This window comes from Microtus pennsylvanicus, chromosome 4, assembly GCF_037038515.1.
Source record: "Microtus pennsylvanicus isolate mMicPen1 chromosome 4, mMicPen1.hap1, whole genome shotgun sequence".
Classification (NCBI taxonomy): Eukaryota; Metazoa; Chordata; class Mammalia; order Rodentia; family Cricetidae; genus Microtus; species Microtus pennsylvanicus.
In genome coordinates this window covers 24017596-24033299 of record NC_134582.1, presented here as the reverse complement: position 1 = coordinate 24033299, position 15704 = coordinate 24017596, and the positions used below count along the sequence as shown (strand labels likewise).

General features: G+C 49.9%; 1 protein-coding gene across 4 annotated transcripts in view; it reads right to left on the bottom strand.

Annotated features, from left to right (window-relative positions):
• Positions 1-2157: 2157 nt before the first annotated feature.
• The window catches only part of Arhgef37 (Rho guanine nucleotide exchange factor 37), a 39206-nt gene continuing 25659 nt past the window's right edge, over positions 2158-15704 (bottom strand). For all 4 annotated transcript variants that reach the window (XM_075968526.1, XM_075968529.1, XM_075968525.1 and 1 more), the window contains 6 exons: positions 14742-14852; positions 12929-13258; positions 10628-10756; positions 7922-8117; positions 6280-6440; positions 2158-4745 (listed from right to left, as the gene is read on the bottom strand). In XM_075968526.1, the coding sequence (XP_075824641.1) occupies positions 4536-4745; positions 6280-6440; positions 7922-8117; positions 10628-10756; positions 12929-13258; positions 14742-14852 (1137 nt within the window). In that variant the 3' untranslated portion in view covers positions 2158-4535. The remainder of the gene's footprint in view (positions 4746-6279; positions 6441-7921; positions 8118-10627; positions 10757-12928; positions 13259-14741; positions 14853-15704) is intronic.

Here is a 15704-nt window from a genome sequence, read left to right as displayed (position 1 = left end):
GAGAGGGAAAAAAAGCTGGGTGGTGGTGGTGCATGCCTTTGATCCCAGCACGTGGGAAGCAAAGGCAAGTGGATCTCTGAGTTCAAGGCCAGCCTAGTGAGTTCCAGGAGAGTTAGGGCTACACAAAGAAACCCTGTCTTGAAAAATCAAAGGAAAAAATTAAACATAAATAAATTAATTAAAAACAAACGAAAAAGACAGCACATACTTTTAACCCCAGCACTCAGGAGGCAGAGGCAGGCAGATAAATCCCAGGTCAGCCAGGGCTATCTGACAAGACTTAGTCTTGATAAATAAATAAAATTAAGAAAAACAAAACACCAACCTACCATAAAGACTGATTTGTGTTAGTCAACCATTTCTGAGCATGGTTGATATATCCAATGTCACTTTATTGAAGAAAATTGATTTTTCCTTCCTCCTCTTTCTCTGTCAACCGTATTTCTCTATGTAGCCCTGGTGTCTTAGAAATCACTCTTTAGACCAGGCTGGCCTCGAACTCAGAGATTCACCTCTACCTCTGCCTCCCAAGCATGGTGGCATGTGCCACCACCCCTTGACTCTGATTCTCCTCTCTCTTGACAGCTGTCAATTTCAAATGGCTTCTTGGTTGGGGTGGCACCTGGCTCGAGCTTGTCCAGCCCTGTGCCTGCTGTCACAGTCTCCGTGAGTTTGTGTGCACATCTGCCCTGATGTGTCTGTGCTGGGCTTCCCAAGAGCAGGCTTCCTCTAGCTGGAGATTTCTCTCTCTCATTTGGTTTCCTAATCTTGCTTCTCTTCAATCTACCCCCATCTCTTCCTGTGAGTCCCACCATGACCACCTTAGCCCCCCAAGTCTCCCCCTTGTCTTAGCACCTCTAAGCCTGGTCCAAGCAAGTCCTATGTTGTCCGCAGTACTGAACTCTGCAGGCCCAGAGAGTTGTGTGACCCTAGTATGCCTCCAGTTAGGAGGGGATTTCCTAAAGACGGGGTTTCAGTGTTCCTGCACCTTCTGTGATGCTTATCTATGTGATATGTATTAGACACCTCTAACTTGGGGCTCATGACAGAGGCTTGCAAGGTTCTGAAACGAAGTAGCACGCTCTGTCCTTGTAAAGTGTCGTCATCTATAGGCACATCAGGCACCTAGCCAGAGCCAGGTGATTTCCCAAAAACTGCAGCCCTGAGCATTTCACTCCTCTCCTTTAACTGCTTCAGTGGCTCCATAGACAATCTGAAACTCTCTGCCTTGCTGGCTTGACCTGCCCCTCTCTTATTAATCATGTATACGGTGTTCCGTCTGCATGTTTGCCTACATGCCAGAAGAGGGCGCCAAATTTCATTATAGATGGTTGTGCACCACCATGTGGTTGCTGGGAATTGAACTCGGGACCTCTAGAAGAGCAATCAGTGCTCTTAACCTCTGAGGCCGTCTCTCCAGGCCCCAACTAACGTATCTCTTACTGCCTCTGCCACATCCCTCCATCCCTGCATTCTGGCTCCATAGTCTTTCAGTTTTGCTATCTGCTGCCACCTCTAGTTATTGCATATGCTCCCCTGACCACCTAAGCTCAGGTGTTCATTGGGTCTGAGGTCATATATCACTTCCTTTAGGAAGCTTTCCTTGGTTACCAAGTCCAGGTCAGAGCTCAGCACCTCCCTTGGGCTCCAGCTTCTGCCCTATCCCTTTCCTGACACCTATACTCAGAACTGAGGGCCGACTTGTCTACCTCCCTGCCCAGACTGTGGGTTCAGAAATGACACAGTTCATCTAGCTGATGTCTTGCTGTATACCCAGCAACAATGCCCAAATCTTGGAGGCACCAAGGGTGTGCAGCCAACACACAGACACATGAATGAACAAGACACATTTTCACATCTAGCAAGAGCGGTGAGTGAACGGTATACTAGCCAGCGGCAGAAAGCCCTTTATTGCCAGCCGTTCCCATCATGCGCATCACGCTAACCAAGAATTCATTCATCTCCCCTTGGATAACACAATCTCCTTGTATCCTAAACTAAGTTGGATCTCAACGGGTTAACGGATTCTGTCTTCACTTTGAGGAACAAGGATACCGTGTGAACTCCTGGGAGTTCTGTTCCATTCTTAGGCAAGTATCTTTGTGAGCGTGCACGTGACAGCCCAAGAGTGAAATAAATAAGACACAGTGCGATGGCTCTAGGCATTGGGGGCAAAAGGCACATTACGCAGAGTCCCCTGGAGAAAATCCAGGCCACGCTCCATCTTCTCAGCATGCCTTCTCTCACTCTCCAGTGACTTTTAATCTCACTGCTGGTCTGAGAAACCATAACCCGCATGTACTGAGTTCATTTTTATTTCCCCTTCATGAGATAGCCTTGGTCCTAAGTGTATCTCATTTTTCTCCCTTATGCCTACAAGAGCATCCAATATTGTTCAGGTCTCCTTTAATGGCACTTAATAAATACATATTCTGGGCCCTGACAGAACAGGCTGTCCTATTCCAAACTGCCTCTAAAGCTTCCTGCTTGGACAGCTAGCGTAAAGCCCAGCTGGGGCACAACCTAACTTACCCTTTCCTGCCTCTGTTTACCTCTGCGTGTCTAGGGCAGAGGTCCTGAAGGCAGCTGCCTGTGAGATTCACCTGGTTACCTTCCTGAAGCCCAAGGCCATGGCCATACCCAACCTGAAGCCGTCAGCTGTCTCTGGGTGGGCTCCTGGTTTGCTGCAGCGTAGAGCTACCCTGGTCATTGCAGCAAGCAGCCATGCTAAGAACCCCAGCTAGAATCTCAACATACAGTGAGCTGTCAGCCAAAATGAGTAGAAGCTACAGGTACAGGTCCTGCTTTGCCACCTGGCTGTCCCTGCTTCCTCTTTTTACCAGGAGGCTGAGAAGGAAACAGAAAGGAAAAGTGAGCTGAGAACATCTTGGAGTGAACCCGAGATTGGGAAACGGACTGGGGAGTCTTGCTCTTGCGTCAGACAGGCTTCGTGCTTTAACAAGCTCAGGGGAGGCGCGTTGCAGATGGTCTGACACAGACAGGGATGTCTTTCTCAAGAGCCCTTCAGGAGCCAGAGCTAACCAACTGGCACTTGAGCTGTCGGATGTCGTCTTGAAAACGCTGAAATAGCTACCTGTTTTACACTCTGGCTCCAGAGGGTTGATCCCTAATTTCTCAGTTGTACAAAGGTCACAGTGGGTCACCTTTTTCAATCTCGGGATCTTCCAATGACTCTTGACCTAAAGAAACAGCCGAGGGACATTGTCCAGTAGTAACTATGCCCGACGCTGCCCCATTAGGTCTGTCATCCTGGAACAGGATCTACTCTTAAGGGGCTTCTGTTTCCATCAGCTACAGACAATCACTGTGCGTTTATCATGGTCCCATGAGATTATATCACCTAGTGATTTCCTAACCTTGTTAGTTTGCACACTCCTTGAGGTTAATAGAAAACAACATCCCCTAACAGGGCATGTCTCAAATGTTAATCCATGTAGACTGGACCTCAAAGCAGAGCATGGGTTTAAGAGGGCACTGTTGGCACAGACCTGAGAGGTGGTGGCAGGACTGTTTCTCTACTGACCCAGGCCAGCCAAGGACTGGGCCAGCCTGACGCCACTGACCATATCTGCACGGGTGTCACACTTGCTGGTTGACAAGGGGCCTCTGCATCCTCAGTCTCTTGTCCTTACTGTACCCTGTGACTTACTTCCTTCTTGGTGGAAAACTGCACTTGTATCCTATGCCTAAGACCCCACATCCATCTCACAATGGTTCTCTGCTGCTTCCAGACCCTCTGAGGCAAACCTAGGCTACCTGGGTTTCCCTGGTTCTTCAATCCAGCACTGGGAAACCAAGCTATTCCTCTCCACCAAGCCAGCAGTCACCTATCTCACAGAGCTTCCCCTGTGATTGACTGCCAAGTCCCTTTGCGGCCTAGTCCAAAGAAAACAGCAATAGGAAACACCGTTGCCATCAGCCCCACACACCCTGCTAATCCACCCTCAAATCCCCATCTTCCCTGGAACCACCTCTGGGTTTGTAGGCACATTCCAGAACTGTGCGTAGGTCATATCCATTCCCAGAGCCAGTGGAGAACCGCCTGTGCCCAGGGCTTCTCCCTGAGCAGGGTTCTCCACAGTTCACTGTCTGCAGTAACTCGATTCGAGGCAACAAGAAAGTAAAGGTGACTGGTGAGCAATGGTGGCTTCTGGCAGCACTGTGGACTACTGAGCCAGTGATGCCCCCACCTGCGGCTACCTGGTACACAGGCAACATTCATCCCAGACATGAAAGAGGCAAGAGGCACAGGTGGGACCAGCTTCAAGCTGTGGCAAGTCCTAGCTAAGTCCTAGCGTGGAGGTGGCTTCTTTGCGCAGATGAGTGACAATGCCGGGACCGCCCACGTGGCCACCCACACCAGGCATTCTGTAAGGCCTCGGCACCACTTCCTCCTGCCTTCTGAATGCCCTTCTCTCCTCTCCCACCCCATTTGCTTCGCATCAAGCCTGCTAGGTCACCCAGCCTTAAAGCCTCTCCCTTTTCTTAGAAATGGGGGCTCCAAAGAGGGTGGGCTAAGAGGGCAGGCTCCAGCCCCAGGGAGCTGGGCCCGGGGTCCTGGCCAGGAAGTTGGAAGGCACGTATCCCCTCTGTCCATTCGCTTCCACCAGGCTCCATTCTGGGTTCCCCTTCTTGTCCTGGGCTTCTAGGATGGTTACAGGCTGGCCTGCCTGAAGACTCAGTTCGTGGGGGCTCCTGGCCACAAAAGGGTACGCTGCCACCACCTGAAACACACAGGATGACACGGAAATGGTCAGGATGCTGAACTCAGTCCATCAAGGGTGTCGTCCTTGCACACACACACCAGTCTCTATTGCTGGCCATACATCACTTCCCAAGCACGTTCTTAGCCCCGAAGACGCTATGCCCGCTAGCACTGTGGCTAGTAATTTCTAACATTGTTCTAACAGTTTTGTAGGCTTTGGTTTTTAACAATGCCATCCCTGTAGTGGCCCCATTTCCCCCAGAAATTGAGACTTAGAAAAGTCAGGAACTCACAATTATGACAATCACATAGCTAAACAGTCAGGTCTGCCTGATTTCAGAACAGGGGCTTTTTTTTTTTTTTTTTTTTTTTTGAGATAGGGTTTCTATGTGTAACAGCCCTGGCTGTCCTGGAACTTACTTTGTAAACTAGGCTGGCCTTGAACTCTCAGAGATCTGCCGGCTTCTAGCTTCTACCTCCCAAGTGCTCAGACTAAAAGTATGTACCACCACCACCCAGTAGAACCCCCTACAGCCACATTTGTAGGTAGCCTCAGCAGCCTCTCCCTTCCCAGATCAAGGGAGCTGGTTTATCTGTCCAGCCCAGTTTTTAACCTGGAATAGTGAGATTTGGGAGACATGACTCCTATTTAGGGGAAAAAAATTGAACCTGAGATAACAATAAGGGTGATGGTGGTACACATCTTTAATCCCAACACTCAGGGAGGCAGACCAGGTGGATCTTTGTGAGTTCAAGGCCAGCCTGGTCTACGGAGTGAGTTCCAGGTCAGCCAGAGAAACACTGTCTCAAAGGAAAAAATGGGGGGAGCATTAATCAAACTACTGTCTAACTTCCCTATGCCTCATTGTGATCATCTACAAGTGTCAATAACAACATCCTTCCCTTTAGGATGTGGGATTTCCTTCTGTGTGCTGTGAATACCATTGGTTAATAAAGAAGCTGTTTTGAGCTTGTGATAGGGTAGAGCAGAGCTAGGTGTTGGAAGGGGGGAAACTAAACTGAATGCTGGGAGAAAGGAGGAGGAGTCAAGAGAAGCCATGTAGTTCCAGAGACAGACGCCAAAACTTTACCGGGTAAGCCACAGCCTCATGGAAATACACAGATAATGGAGATGGGTAATTTAAAATATGAGTTAGCATATTTTTTGCTAACTCTCTATTCCTGGAACTCTGGACCTTAGCACAGCAGGGAATCTTGCATCTACTCACACACTCACACTGCTAATCTAGTCACCATTTCCTCCAGGCTGTAAGCTTGTCCGGCACCTTCATTCTCATTTAGTAAGGCACCTGGCAAATGCTGAGTGAATGGGGGCCTCCTGTTTGCCCTGCTGGTGGAGGTGATGGATTAACTCCCTGGTGTTCTCATGGGAAGTCCCTCCGTCTGGGTCCCACCCCTGGCCAGGATAAGAACTCATCACTGGTTACAGCCTGACCTCACCAGGAGCAGACCCTTTAATTGTAGAGGAAAGATCCAAGCCCTAGTGTAAGCAGATGAGGGGTGGCAAGCCCTCAGCCCTCTCCCAGACTCACCTGGGTCACCGTTGGGACAGTGGGGACAGAGGGTTGGGTGGGCTCTGGAGTTGGAAGCCAGTAGTCTTCATGTGTGACTGTCTGGCCTCTGAGCTCCTTCTCACTGGGGATGATATGGCGGTACAGCTGGACCTTTCCAGCAGGCACATATCCCCGGTGTCCTAGGAAACATGGAGAAGGTTCAGTGGCTGCCAGTCAGCTTCCTAGCCTTTCAATGGTGGGGAAAGCCAGCAAATACAAGTGCCTGGCTTCCCAGCATTAAAGGGACGATACAAGATCATCCGGGAACCCTGAGATCTCCCCCCACCGCCCCACCTGTATTCACTGCTCCTATCTGCTGCTGGCTCACCCCTCCAGGAACAGAGGCTTTCCACGGAAACATCTGGCAGATGTTCATTTGGGCTGGCATGACAACTGTTTCCCATGGGTGGCACTGCTCGCATCCCTCTAGTGGCCACCCAGAGTAAGGCTGCTTCCCCAGCTCTCAGGACCAGGGCAGCCTTCTACTGGTGATGCTGTCCTTCTGGGCTCCTTCTGGCCAGCACCGACCCTTGTGCTGCCCAGCTGCTGTCATCGTGAACATCCATCACTTCCTGCTTCCCAGGTAAAGTTACAGTCTCCGCACCAATCTGAGGTCAGTCTGTGTCACTGACACTACCTCTGCTTATGCAACTGAGCTCAGCCTCCCTCAGATCACCCAGGCAGGAAAACCCCGGAACCTCCCTCTAATGTCCTTATATTATACCCCCACAGATGTGTTTTTCAAACGTGCCACTTTCTATTTTATTTATTTCTTAAATTTATTATTATTATTTTAGACAAAGTCTCACTGTACAGTCCCTATATCTCTCTAGACAGTCAGGCTGGCCTTGAACTTGTGGTCATTCTCCTGCTTCTGCCTCCCCAATGCTGAGATTATAGGTATGCATCAACATACATTGCTCCACTCAATTTTTAAAAACTGCCTTGCTTACTAAAGCTTGGCCTTATGCCATGGAGTAATATCAATACCATCATGAGCTTGTGAACTAGCTGCATTTTTTATAATACACATAAAAGTGCTTAAGTAGCTATTCTATCACTGTGGAACAGCGAAACAACTGCCTGTGGGTCTCCAACAAGAATCCTGTGCAACCCTCGCGTTTACAAGATGCTGCTGGGCTATGTTGTTAGCCTGGGCTCACACTAGAGCTTCCCTTCATCCCAGTTACGCATGAACCCCAGACCTTAGCAGCACATCCCAAGGCCACAACCAGTGGAGATCTTACTGTCCCGGGCCTAAATCAGATTCTGAGAGTGCGGCTGGAATCCGATCATCCCTTCTCATCACTCATCTGTATTTTTCAAGGTACTATTCAAGTTCCTTCCACACATCGTATCACCCAATAGCATGTAAGTTCTCGAAGGCTAGTCTTGCTTGCACAGCACCCAGGAACTGGATAGGGGAGTTAGCCTGAATCGTATCAGCATTTCATGTACCACTGAGTCACTGTAAGCAGATTGAGCCACTGCATCTGCCTCTGGCCTCCTGTCTCCTGAATTTGCACAGCCAGATTGGCACACAAGAGCATCCATGCCTCCCTATCAGCTCTTGGCAGCTGGCTCTCCCAAAAGGGGACGAAGAGCTTAGAGGTCCACATACCCCCTGTGTCCACCAGCCAGCGACTGCTGTTGCCTTTGGTATCCTTGTTTTGTAGAAGGGCCACAATTTGGCCCCGTGGCAGGGTCAAGTCCAGAGTCCCAGTCCCATTGATGTCGCTCGTCACCTGGTATAGCTTCTCGGGGCCGTATCGGGTCAGGAGAGCCTGAAGCTGGTATTCAGAGCCTGGGAGGAGTGGCTGAGAGAGCAGAGAACAGACACAGGAGTTTGTGATAAATGTCAAGGCTGGCGCCAGCATGAGTTAAAAGCTAAGAATCTTGTTCGTTCCTACCTATCACTGAAGGGTTCATTCTGATGGGGACAACCACACCCTCTACTACATGGCTGGCTCTCAGCTTCCAATGGCATTTTAGGAGAAACTTTCGATTAATTCAAGTGTGGATATCTGTCAGTTATAGAACTGGTAGGACTGGGCCCCAAATTCTGTGCATAACCCCCAGCTAGTCATCCCACAGGAAATGCCTTATCCAGGTCTTTGAACCATACCAGGTTGTGGGCTTCATGGTACATCAGGGCCTTAGTCATCTGGCTTCTTCAGAGGCCAATACAGGACCACACTAGCCCCTGGCACACCATGGATGAAGGACAGCTAGCTGTGACTCAGAGTGTTTCCACTCCACAAGTGCCGGGCACCTACTAGGTAGAAGGCACCAGAGCATGGTTTGTACAGCAAGGACACGATGCACTGGTGCAGCAAGAACATGCAGCAGGGGGCTGGAGAGATGGCTCAGGGGTTAAGAGCACTGCCTGTTCTCCCAGAGGTCCTGAGTTCAATTCCCAGCAACCACATGGTGGCTCACAACCATCTACGGTGAGATCTGGTGCTCTCTTCTGGCCTGCCAGTATATATGCAGGCAGAGCACTCTATACATAATAAATAAATAAACCTTTAAAATAAAACACACAGTAGAGTTTCGCTCAGACAGAAATTACCATCTTGCTGGAGAGACAGAGATTTAGGATCTCAGTTCCTTCCCAAACTGCCTGGCATTTCCGTTGCTTTTCTCTTTCTTTCTTTTCTTTCTTTCTTTCTTTCTTTCTTTCTTTCCTTCTTTCTTTCTTTTTTGGTTTTTCGAGACAGGGTTTCTCTGTGGCTTTGGAGCCTGTCCTAGAACTAGCTCTTGTAGACCAGGCTGGTCTCGAACTCACAGAGATCCACCTGCCTCTGCCTCCCGAGTGCTGGGATTAAAGGCATGCACCACCATCACCTGGCTCCCTTGTTTTTCCATTCACTATTTTCAGCAAAAGTTTTACCAAGAGGGGGTTCAAATATGATTATATCCCCTTTTGTAAAACCAAGGGGAAGCCAAATGTGCAAATATATTACCATATTCTCTGCTTACACTGTGTGTATATGCCTGCGTGTACTCTCGGCACTGCATGTGGTTATTTTGGACTAGGGAGATGTTGGGTAAAGGGCAGGTAGACATCCATGTCTGTCAGGGACGTCTGGGTATAGAACCCAGCCCTGGCGTTGATGCGGAGTCAGCATTAAGAACCAGAATGTACACCTTTGATCCCAGCACCTGGGCGGCAGAGGAAGGCGGCTCTGAGTTCAGGGCCAGCCTTGGCTACACAGTGAGCTCTGTCTCAAAAGTCGGGGGGGGGGGGGGAAAGTCATTACAAATCACAAAACCAGGGACGCAAGACCCTGTGCCTTCTTTCTCAAATCCATCCAGTCTCAACCAGTTCAGAGGAGAGCAGCACCTGGAGTCCCCAGAGAAGGTACACAAAGACCGCCAGGACTGCCCCTGTCCAGAGCCACCCTACTTCTGCTGGCTTTTGTGCCTGCAGCCAGAACAGGGAAGAACTTAGAGGTCTGTGCTGCCTGCGGGGGGGGGAGGGGGGGTGTCCCTCCCCATAAACTGCAGCAGAGGATCACTTCTTTTTGCTTCGTTTTCACGTGACTTACAGCTGTTTTCTGTGGTAAGAATAGATTGCTTCTCCAACAAGAAAGATTTTAAGGAGAAAGAGAAAGGAGGTTCTCAATGGGCATTTTCTGTCTCCTCCCTTTCCCCCAGTTGCAGAGTCCATGGCCTCCTTGTGAGAACTTACTAAAGCTTGAGGGTGGAACAGAGGGTCCCAGGAGGTAGCCTCCCCCAGGTGGCTGCCCTCTGCCCTCTGACAGTCATGGAGACCGCCTTTACCTGCCCCACTTGCTTCTCTGCATCCCTGGAACCTCTGGTCCCTTCAGAGAAGTCACGTGCTGGTTTGAGATTTCACATCTCATGTGTGACTCAAGGCACTTTCAGTTTTCTCAAATCCAGATGTCACCAGATTCCTGGAGCCCTCTCTTTTCACAGCTGCCTCAGACTAAGTCCTAGCTATGTAACAAGTTCAAGGCCAACTTGAGGTATGTGAAAATCTATCTAAACAAAGAAAAAATCAACAGAAAGTAAAATAAAATACAATAACACAGGCTGCCTAGGTATGCTGTTCAAGTGGATTAGGAGATAACCTGTGTGTGTGTGTGTGTGTGTGTGTGTGTGTGTGTGCACGCACCTGTGTGTGTGTGTGCCTGTGTGTGTGTTGGGATATGGGTTTGGTTTGGTTTTTTTCCCCCACAGAAAGAGAGACAACAAGAAGAAATATTTCCATGAGTAACGGGAAAGAAATAAGAGAAAGGCGTGAACGAAGCTCACCCCAGTGCAGGAGAACTGCTGACTTCAGGGGAGGAGAGACACTTACCTGAGTGGTGGGGGGTGGCAGCACCTTCTCAAAGCTCTCTTTAACGAAGCGGAGCTGGCTGCTGTTCTGGGCTAGTGTGTCCTCCATCAGCTTCCGGAAGTCCGGCTCCGAAACGTGGTAATGAGGCAGCTGGGCGGGAAGATGCTGTCAGCAGAGCCTCTGCAGGAGAAGGGGCCCAGGGGTGCCTGTGCACCCACCCTCTAGTCCCAGACATCTGGTTGCTCTTTTTGTCTGCCCACCGTCCTGTCCCCTAAGCTGCTGTGCTTCGATCAAGGGAGAACAAGGGACTTAGGCCAGGCCCTTCTGTCAGACGCGGTGTGCAAAGGCTTAGAACACGGCCGTCCCCCTTCCCTTGGATTCCAAGGAGTAAAGGTACAGGCTTGGGCCTTCTCTGCCCACCACCACACAGAAACAAAGCCTGCCTGAAAACCAGCCCATCCAGGAAAGCAAACAGGCAGGAGATGGGGAGAAAGGCAGCGTTCCAACAGTGCAGGTCTATAAGCGACTGTGCTCGAGCCCTGACCCCCTCCTGGGGTCAGGTCATTCTGTTCTCTCTACCCCACCTACTTTAGTATGGCTTATATTGCTTATAACCCAGGGTGTTCTGAGCTCTCCCGTGAGGTGCCAACCCTGTTAAGGCTAAGGCTCTCCCGCCTTCTCATCAGACAGCTCTAGACTGAGTGAGACCCCACAGCCAAGAGATGTGTCCAGCCCTCTGGGTTATTGCCAGACTCCCCACTTTTATTTGTGATGGACACAGGGCCTTTCTCCTGGGCTGCAGAGAGAAGACGGTTTTTGCCCTGCACTGCAGGAGTGAGGCCAGGTGAATGACCCACTGGATACATTCAAGGGAAGATTAGTAGCAATCCTAGGTAAGCCCCGGCCATCCATAGCACAGACCAATCAGGAGACACCCCGACTGCTTACCCCCTTCCCCACCCCTGCCATACACACACTTCCTATGGCTATAAACCTCCCTAGACTGGCATTCCTAGCCCTGCCCACCCAAACTGCAGACTGGTAGGAAAGGGAGAGATTGGAAGACAGTCAAAGAATTAGCCAATCAAATTCATTCTTTACACACTGGGCCTGAGGCAGAGCCCTGTACAAAATACTGATGAGGGCAGAAGAGGAACCACACATATCCTTGCCCCCCCCAGCCCCCAACTGAGTTTAACGTGGATCCCCACTGCTCCAGCAGAAGGCAGGCTCTGCTAAGCACTGAGCAGCAACGTGACTTAAGTTCTGCCGCTGAGGGTAAGGACGAGAAAGCTCCCACTCCTCCAGGGCAGCACGAATTCTGAATGCTTCCTGAAAAGACTGGTTCATCTGTCACTGAATGGCAGACACTGAGAGAGGCCTGGGGGACAGTTGAGGAGGGATTTCCAGTTGAAGAAGAGCTTGTAGAAAGAGACACGGTGGCACTCAGGCAGTGTATTAGAAGGAGGGACACGGGGCCCTGGATTGAAGAGTTGGCTGGAGAGGAGAGGTCAGGAGATAGGAAGCAGAGACGAGGGAGAGTCAGGGGTGGGGAGTCAGCTGACAGGGAAACACAGAAGGCAAGGCATAGAAATAGCTCCCAACGCTTGATTCACGAGCCATTCAGCTCTGACACAGACATTCCAGAGTAAGATGCGAAACCGCCGCCAGTTCCCTCCCGGACCAGCTCGTGGTGGTGGCTTGCGTAGCGCTCTTTAAGATCTATTCCTGCCTTCAGCGGATAGATCCTTCTGAAAGACTCTTGAGCCCCGTGTTCAGAGTTCTATCACTGCACAGTCAGGGATCAAAACCTACTGTCCACTGTTCATCTGTGCACCAGCCGCTTTCCCTCTCTGGGCCTTGGCTTCTCAAACATGAAAGGACCACATAATGTACAGGATTGCCCTGAGGACTGAGGGAGACACAGCCTGGAAAGGGGGCCAAGCAGGCAGACAAGTGCTCGCCAGGAAATGACTGCTAGCAGTACCAGGAGGAGACCCAGCTGGACACATCTACTCCTGACCAGATAGAAGAGACTCCTATCTCTGCCACCATCTCATCTCCTTCAGGGATGGGTCTGCTACTGTTTTCCCAGAAAAACCTCCCTTGTTCCTGAGTCCCAGGATGACCTAAGGTGGCCTAGAGTTCAGCCTGGCCTCTGTCTCCACTAACTGAAGGAGGAAGAAAAGGCTTGAGAGACATCTCGAGGATCCCCACTAGGTCCTAGGTCCCAGTGGCCTATTTATCTCCATTTCTGCCCTGACAACAGCTAGGGCCTTGCCTGACTGTGCTCTACCGCAGCCGTAGTCCCAGCAGCCTTACCAGGGCCATACTGCTCTCTGCCCTTCGCAGGACCTGGTCGGCAAGGTCCTTCTGCAGGACCACGAATGTGCACAGGATCTGGCCCAGCCACTGTGTGACTAGCTGGTTAAACCGCGGGAGCTCGGCCACTAGCATGGAGTTGAGCGCCTGGTACGTGTGCCGGGCCGCCTCCTCCTCATAGGTCACACTGCCCACATCCAGCAGTTTCTCTTCCACTCGCTCGAAGTCCAAGAGTTTGTCCAGACGCTTCTTGATCAAGTTCTGAGGGCCAACCAGGGCTCTGGCCAGGCTACACAGTGGGTCCCATACTAGGCCTTTCAGTCGCTGCTTCTGCAGGGAGAGGAGAACTTGAGAGATGGGTTAGGAGGTAGCAAAGGGTAGGGGCTTGGAGGGATGCTGGGGGCAGGGAGCTGGGGTTCCAGGCCCCCTCCACTGACAACTTCTAACTTGTAACGTATCCTAATCTCTGCCTGCCTAAACTGTGGGGCACAATCCACATGGGGTTGGGAATGAACATGGATGTTGAAAAAGATTTGGCAACAGTAAAAGTCTAGGGTGGAACAATGGTCTGTATTCCCGTCAATTATATTTTAAATAAACGCTGACTGGCCAGTAGCCAGGCAGGAAGTACAGGCAGGACAAACAGACAGGAAGTAGAGGCAGGTCATTGAGAACAGGAGAATTCTGGGAAGAGGAAAGCTTGGCCCGTAATCCTGTCCCAGCCACAGAAAAAGCAAGATGTGACTGCCCTGCCAATAAGGTACTGAGCCACGTGGCCAACATAGACAAGAATAATGGGCTAATATAAGAGTTAATAAGAAGTCTGAGCTACTAGGTCAATTAGTTTATAACTAATGTAGATCTCTGTGTGATTTCTTTGGGACTTAACGATTGCAGGAACCGGGCAGGACAGAAACCCCAACAACAAAAGTTTTCTGAATATATGATAACCCAAAATTCTGAAATGTGTTTTATGTGAAGTGACGGTCTCAGCATTGATGATTATAAAATCAAAATTTTCATCAACTCTGAGACTCTTTGAAGATGTTCTGTGTCTTGAGATCTTATATCCATATCAAGTATTAGGCCAAGATATAAAATAAACAGCATATCATCTCATTAGTGCACAGACTACTTTTAACAAATACTCAATTATATGCATACCAAAGAATTGTTTTAAAATAAACTTCCTTACGATTTATTATCAGTAAATTATAACGGGTATCCGTTATATATACCTATATATCCAGGTCACATAAAAGTTCCTCAGGTAATGGGGTTGATGTGGAAAAGCTTCAGAAGCTTTGCTCTAACCTCGCCGAGTCTTGGCTTATGGTTTGATAATGCAGACGGTACGTAGTGTACGCAGAGTGCGGCCCAGGGGAGGTTCTCAATTCCTGGCACTTCTCAGAGTTATTATTATGTTTAGTGCTTGCTTGAAACAGGTTTTGCGCAGAATGCTACTTTTTAACTCAGACCTCATCTGTGTAAATGACCCAGAAGATGGCGCTCTCTGGGCCCTGAGCTCCCATTAGCAGAATGAGGCTATTAATAGTGTCTCACCCCAAAGCACATGTCGAGGGGTAAATGAGGTCAAGAATGGAAAAGGTGGGCACGGCGCCTGGTACAGGGTGCGGCTCACTGCACATCAGTTGGGCTATTTTTATCAGTAAGTGCAGGAATAGCACTCCCTTCCCTACTGGATATGACAATTGTATAAGTGCCTGACTTCTAAATATTACTCTTGTCGGAGCCACCACCTGCCTATCAAAGGAGCGGGGGGGGGGCGGGGGGGGATGGAAATCCCACTCACAAACTGCAGGAAGGCCTCGAGCTGAAGGTCCCTTGCCAGACCGCAGTACTGTTCGGCAGGACCACCAGGAATGTCCAGACTCCATTCGTGTGGCCGGAAGCAGAGGAAAGCCTAGGACCAACGAAGACAGGTGGTTAGGTCCCACCATGGCCGTCTTACTGCTAACCCCCAGTTCAGCAGACCTCCCAGGCAGTTTTTCAGGCCCTCTACATAACAACCACGCACCTACACCACTCTGTTCCTGCCCACCCTAGAGGATTAGAAGGGCCTCGCCAAGCGGGAGTCTGCATCTCCTCCCTCCTTTGGGACCCACGAACATCACACCTATCTGTGTGCCCCCTGGGTGATTCTTTGCCAGATCCATGTTCTATAGATTCTATTAATGTTTTTCTGTAAGACAATGAACTGCTCCTATTCAAATCAAGGCATTAAAAAAGAAAAGGCTGGGGTTGAAGAGATGGCTCAGTGGTAAGAGGCTGTTCTTCCAGAGGTCCTGAGTTCAAGTCCCAGCAACCAAATGGTGGCTCACAACCATCTGTAATGAGATCTCACGCCCTCTTCTGGCCTGCAAGTGTACATGCAGACAGAACACTATGCATAATAACTAATTAAATAATTAAATCTTTTTAAAAGAGAGAGGGAGGGAGAAAGAAAGAAAGAAAGAAAGAAAGAAGAAAGAAAGAAAGAAAGAAAGAAAGAAAGAAAGAAAGAAAGAAAGAAAGAAAGATGTCAGGGCAGGGGCTGGAAAGATGGTTCAGTGATTAAGAGCACCTGCAGCTCTTGCAGAGGCCCTAGGTTCGCTTCCCAGCACCCACGTGGCAGCTCACAACCATCTGTAATTCCAGCTGCAGGACATCTTTGACCCTTACCCATGAGAACTCCAGTGGGGTGAGAGAAGCTGTCTTTAGCCCCCAGTTTTGTGACTATGGGTCACAGTGTGCTCGCCAGCCCTCCTGGCTGACA